Below are 6,603 nucleotides of genomic sequence, written 5' to 3'. Positions count from 1 at the left end.
TTGCTAGTCAGTAATTAAGTTTTATACCAAGCTAGAGAAGTTTATAATAGACAATTCCTATCCTATTCCACGTAACACCCAACGTAACCTTGTTTGTCGTCAATCTAATTAATGATATTTTTTGTAGAGTCTCACTGACTTTGACTTTGATCACTTGTTTTATCAATTTCTGTATTTAATTTATTTTTTATCATCCATAATGATTTGCTTCAAAAAGGTTTGACTTCCTTGAATTTCAACAACGTTTCACTGATGGTAATTCCCTCAAGCCTACTTGTTTGCTTTAATTAATTTGGTACCTTAATATTGAGGATCCTTGCATTGTCTGCTCTTTTATAATTTCAGACTGTCTTATGATTTATGTTTAATCTCTTCTGACAGCTTATTCATCAGCAGAGATACCAGTGGGTACTAGTGGTGTCTCTGTTCTCTTCTCATAGCTTGCTTGTAGAACTTGTTCCACCAGTTAAAAACTTTTATGAATTATGTTATTAGTTGGCTGCTCAGAACGAGGTACATTTTTGACATTAAAATTTCCGAGAAACAATCGGGGAAATGATTCCTAGGTCTGATGTTCACTTACAGCATCCTCACCGTAGACTGCACAATTTGTTTGCCATTTTTGCAGTACCTATCGTATAGTCATAAAGAACCACTTAATTTAAAAATTTATCAGAATATATTTATTATACATATATGTTAATATATATGCTTAAAACAGCTTTAGTTTGGTTAACCGATCAACTATCGTATTTTGTTTTTTAATTAAAAACATTCGTAATACAAACAAAATGTTTATTCAATTGGTATTCTAATACATATTAAACAAATATTAATGTATGTTTACATCAAAAAAACTTTTTATTAAATAGTTGCTGCAATAGACTAGACTAGACTATAGAATGTTATAGAATATGAGTCATTTAGTATGTCACATCATAATTGCTAATCGTTCGTAAAGCACAATAGATTATCTTCTAAGAATTATATTTTTCTTCTTTAATACATCTATTTTTTTAGTTATACTAACAAGTACTGCGTGACCTGATAGGGCTTATTGGGTTTAAAATTGACATCTTTTCTTATAAATAAAATTATAGACCAAATGCCTTTATATTGTCCATAAACAATTTATTTAACACTCATTAGCAAAAATATTTATACAATACAAATTTGTTTAATTAAAATATTTATCACATACACTTCGTCACAATAATATCTTCCTCAATTTTTTGATAATATGACATATCTCTATAAAATATACTTATAAACATAATTTAGTATTACAAATTTACTTATAATTAATTAGTTTTTGGTTTTGGTACTCGTGGCGCACGCCAAATACGTTTTAGCATTAGACGTATTAATATAACTACCAATATCACAGCTAAAATTATCATTGCCAAAACAAAACCAATCACATCCAGTAAATAGTATTGATACCATTTGAGATCCAGACCTGCCGATCGCATATGCGAGGCACCCTTATATCTGATCACATATTCGATCCAATACATAGCGGTATCACGTGCATGTGTTGGCCGATCATGAAATATTGCTGATATGCGTTCTATATTCTCCCTGTACGTACTCTCTGTTAGCAACTTGATTATAGTACCTCTCAATATGTCCCCATTAATTGATTGAAAGTGAAGACTTATAGCATATCCATTCTTAACAGCTTTATTCATATTAAGATGCTTGAAAGGAAAATAAAAATTTTTTATACTAATATCTTCAATGATATCTTCAATTTCATATTTATACGTACCTGATCACAATAGAATGGAATTCCCAGCATTGGTACAGCATGGTGCACTCCTTCTTGTGTGCTAAAGAGACCTCCATGTGTTATGAATAGCTTAGTATTTGGATGTGCTAGTATATCACTTTGTGGCAACCATTTCCTTATTAATACATTTTTAGGTAGATCAGGAATGGATTCGTTCTCAAATTTCCAAATTACACGTTGCTTTATACTGGAGAACACACGCAGGAACATCTTAAGTTTTTCATCTGGCATATCCTTGCTTTGAACATTACTTCCTGTAAGTATCATCAATATTTTTAGGCTTAAATTAATTTTTTATAAATGTATATAGATGATCATTAAAATCCTACAAAAATACTATCGAACGAATCATAACCTTTAATAAAAGAGTCCCTTTTAAGATGATTTTCTATCGGCTCTACACCACTGTTTTTAATCTTCCGGCAAAAAATATCAAGCTCTGCTTAACTAACTGGCCTAAATCGCTAAAGGATCTTAGTATTTTTATCTGGTTTTAATCGAACTGAAAAAGGTTCAAACCTTCAAATTTAAGGTTATACTGATTAGAGACCTTAATTTAAGTTCAAGTTTAGCACAGTTTGTTTGAGGATTTGTTTCTCTCAGCAAATAATGAAGTCCTTTTTGATGAAATATTTATTTAATATATTAATATTCTAATCCAATCCTTTCTGTCTTAATGTTTTCTTGTGCGGAAGCAGATGGTGCTCATCCTGCATTACCTGATGCACTACCTGAATTTATTGAATTAATTATTGGAGATTAACCATTGAGGAACTTAAAAGCAGCAGATCATTTCGGTGACTTCTGAGACGTGGATTTCTCATTGCTTATTAATTATTTCAAGTCCTGGTGTAGACTTGAGCACTGATATACCACTGTGTTCTTGTTATTCAACTATTATGTTATTTCTACTTTTGATATATACCTATATTGTATGTATATATTATATGTATATGCTTGCATATTAAATCTCATATATTATATGGAATATATGATTATATTTTATCATATTTAATTATATAATGTTTTAAATATGTAATTCTATCTATATATTTTATTATATGAATTTATGGTTTTACAATTTTCTATCATGTAATAATATTTTGTTATAATCATCAAATTATTATTTATTTACATAGTTTATTTTTACATTTTCAATTTTGATTATATCGCTTATTCACAATATTATTCAACAATGTATTTCATATATAATATACTAGTCAGTTTACATATGGGATAAATTAAGTCATCACATGATCTACATGACCTACAATCATGTAAATGGATATGGAGCCATGAGCGTGAGGAAGCTCCAGATAACTGGATGTTTCGACATAGGAATAATCTGAAATATATTATGTTTCATTAGCTCCAAATTAGGGACATAATATATAAAAATGATGTATTATTTTTACTGTATATCCCTTTTTGTCCGAGTATTATTCCAGATGCTATGTGTATCATTACATTCCATCAATTTTTACTTATTATTCAACTTGGCTTGGATTTGTTAAATTTGTCTCAAGCCTTAAGGTTTAACATTATATACCCATATTTAATGCAGGTTGAACCACTGCTTTATCTAATAGTAATAATACTCTGTTATCTAAGTCTCTAATTGACAAATTAGAGATCTAATTGACAAATGGATTTCAGCCGAGAGAAGTCGCTATTGGCGAGACAGTCGAGACAACTGTCAGGCTAAACAGCTGGTTCACCCCTACAGTTATGGTAAGGAATCCCTCTTTAGCAGAACAGAGTTGAGATTGCTGGTGGGATATTTAACGGGTCACCATGGACTGCGTTATCACTTTAATAAAATAGGTCTGTCTGAAGAAATGGAGTGTCGACTCTGCTTAGAAGTTGACGAGACTTCTAGTCACATTCTTTGTGACTGCCCAGCCTTGATCTGGGCCAGGAGGAGATCACTAGGAGGAGAGCTGCTTTCCCCTTCTGACATTAGGAGTTCCTCAGCGGACAATTCTCTGGCTTTCATTCGGAAGGCGGAATGTCTTCTGTTCGGTTAGGGTCTGTTGCAGCACAATAGATCAATCTGGTCGCATGGCTCTGCTCCGTCGGGAGCTAGTACCCGGTATATTCCTATCCTGTCTTATACTCTGTTATAAGGTAGGGTTTCGATATTTTTGAGAATCGTTTTTGAATTGAATATGCAGTTGTGCAGTTTTTTTTATTAGAAAAAAATATATGAGCATATCATCAATATCAATATCAGTAATACTAATATAATTATGATGTGTGGTAATAACTTAAATTCTATAAATCCTTATCAAAAATGAAATTACAATTCTCTACGTATTTATATGTTGTGTGTAATCAATTACATTATATTGAAATATTTTTGTAAGTGACACATTATCGCTGCATATAATTATCATTGAAACTAAATGGAAAATTTAATCAATTTACAATACTCTGAAAATATAAAAAAAAACTTTAAACTCATGCGGAATTGTCGAACAGTTGATGGCTTTCAATTCATTTAAATTTGAGATTATACAATGTAAATAATTTATATTAATCAAGCAATTTAATTGATTGAAATAAATTGCCAGATTTAAGCTTCTCACAAATGCAATCATCAAGTGCGGCCCTTCAAAAAACACAAACAACTGCTCCGAGTCTCGGTTAAGTAATTCAGAAATATACTTTACCATTCACCGATGAACGTGTGAGATAATAAAATGCTGCGTCATGTTGTGTTATCATTTTAAATTACCCACAAAATACAATAGCAACAACAACAACAACAACATGAAATACAGATACTAGAATTACAGTAAAGTTGGTAGTGAGAATTTGCTTACCTAAAGCAAAGTATATAGCGCCATACTCTGCTTCATCTAGAAACGTTTGCAAATCCTCTGGCAAAGGTTTGGACGGGTAAATGTGTAGACCACCCACAGATATCATCGCGGCAACAGTAGGACGTGGTGTAGTCAACGGCACGTAACTGTTCAGTAACAAAGCCGAAATATTCTTTTCCATTTGAGTAACTTTAGGTATTTCATCTGTAACACAGGCGGAAAAATAAAAATTAATTATTTCAATGAATTCTTCTTCTTCAATTACTTTTAAAGCAGATGTGAAATGAAAGTGTGATAATGATTTGGTATCATTTATCATTTGATTGTAATATAGACTATTTGCACATATAAGCACACTATTTTAAGTATATAGTATTTACGACTTTTATATTTACCTAAGTTAGCTAATGCTTTTGAAAAATATGTCTGAACGAGTTCATCCATTTTTGGAAAGTAATTATATTCCCGATCCAAATCCTCGTATAATGAATAGAAACTGTTCTTCAGACGTTCCGTGAAAGTCATTCGATCTAAAAATGGCAAAAAACCATGTGGTACATGTGACCAGGGTGTCAAAACACCCATTATTTGGCTCATGTGATTCTCAAAACCAAGTGTGCTAGTAGTTACAACCGGTATGTTATAGACTTTGGCCAATGCTAGGAATGCTTCTTGATAAAATTGTTCTGCCAGGAGTAGATCGTATACACCTTCAGTTTTCTTTGCGTTTATTAAAGCCACCACTTTCTGTTGACGTAATGCGTGCTCAGTAGTGGCAACTCCCAATATTTCAAGCATTTTGAGAAAGTCAAAAACCGTCATGCTAGTCAATTCGAATAGGTTTGTAGCGCCAAAATGTTTTTTAACTGTAAGTAAAAGAAGTGTCTAGATTTCAGCATGATTTTATTATGTATGGGTTTTGAAAGCTAGTTAGAATACATATTTAACAAAAAAATATAATTTGTAGGGCATCATTTCGTTATATTGTATTAGGTCTGTAGTTCAGTAAAAGATTAAATTTATTTAGAAGCAGCTGAAGAAATGCGTTTTATTACTTCTTCACAAAATAAAGAATAGCAGACGTTCGCAGAAAACTTTGGGGCAATCAAAAAAGTTGAAAAGTGAAAGATTTCAATTCTCAAAATAGATAGATGAATGAAAGGCTATTATCATATCATATATATGGTTTTCCAATGTCAAAACAGCATTTGCTTATCTAGCAAGTGAATTAATTTTTCCACTTCCCAAACACTCAAAAAGACCACAATTGTGAAGCAAGGGTTAAGGCTTTGAGTGAAGGGTAATGTAATATGTCAGTTACCTGTTTAAATTAAGTGAAATTGTAAATAATAGATAAATATTTTGTATTTCATGTGTCCGTAAAATATTCATATATTCTAGAATTCTGTGAAGTAATTTAATTTTATTCCATCTGTCTATTTATAAGTAGTAGTACTTACTATCGTCCCAAAAATCATATACAGGTTCTATAAGAATTTCGGTATAATTATCGCCAAGTTTTAGATCTTCCAGAGAAAATGCTGTAACCATGGTAACCTATAGTAATTAACATAATTATTAAATGTCATTAAAAATCGACTGGAAACTTACCTTATGTTCACGATTTATAAGTTCTTTAATGAGTGTTCGATGCATCATGAAATGACTTTTACCAGGAAATGCATAGACCGCTAATATATTAGCACTTTTTACTTCAGGGGCTAGTAAAGTCAACACGCCAATGAAGCATAGTGTAAACACTGACTTAATAATCTGAAATGTAAACAAATTGTAATAAATATAAGAATTACATATAAACACGTGTAGACAATTAGATGTAGATGTATAGATGAACTTTGCACGTAAATGACTGACGTTCTAATAATGTTAATAGTAAAATAAACAATTAACACGTTTGTCAATAAAAATTTTTAAATATGCATTTATAAAAATGTATTTTACATAAATATAAATATTGGCTTATAT

General features: G+C 31.1%; 1 protein-coding gene across 1 annotated transcript; it reads right to left on the bottom strand.

The window, feature by feature from the left end:
- Positions 1 to 1,127: 1,127 nt before the first annotated feature.
- Positions 1,128 to 6,390, bottom strand: LOC119663041 (UDP-glycosyltransferase UGT5-like). Its single transcript, XM_038072705.1, has 6 exons — positions 6,229 to 6,390; positions 6,078 to 6,174; positions 5,013 to 5,483; positions 4,618 to 4,821; positions 1,772 to 2,046; positions 1,128 to 1,700 (listed from the first exon to the last, which is right to left on the bottom strand). The coding sequence occupies exons 1-6, from the start codon at positions 6,274 to 6,276 to the stop codon at positions 1,302 to 1,304; spliced, it is 1,494 nt and encodes a 497-aa protein (XP_037928633.1). The 5' UTR covers positions 6,277 to 6,390; the 3' UTR covers positions 1,128 to 1,301.
- Between the last annotated feature and the right edge of the window lie 213 nt (positions 6,391 to 6,603).

This window comes from Teleopsis dalmanni, unplaced genomic scaffold (assembly GCF_002237135.1).
Source record: "Teleopsis dalmanni isolate 2A unplaced genomic scaffold, ASM223713v2 unscaffolded_contig_0095, whole genome shotgun sequence".
In the NCBI taxonomy this organism is placed as follows: domain Eukaryota; kingdom Metazoa; phylum Arthropoda; class Insecta; order Diptera; family Diopsidae; genus Teleopsis; species Teleopsis dalmanni.
The sequence above is the reverse complement of the archived record's forward strand: the minus strand, read 5'-3'. Positions and strand labels throughout refer to the sequence as shown.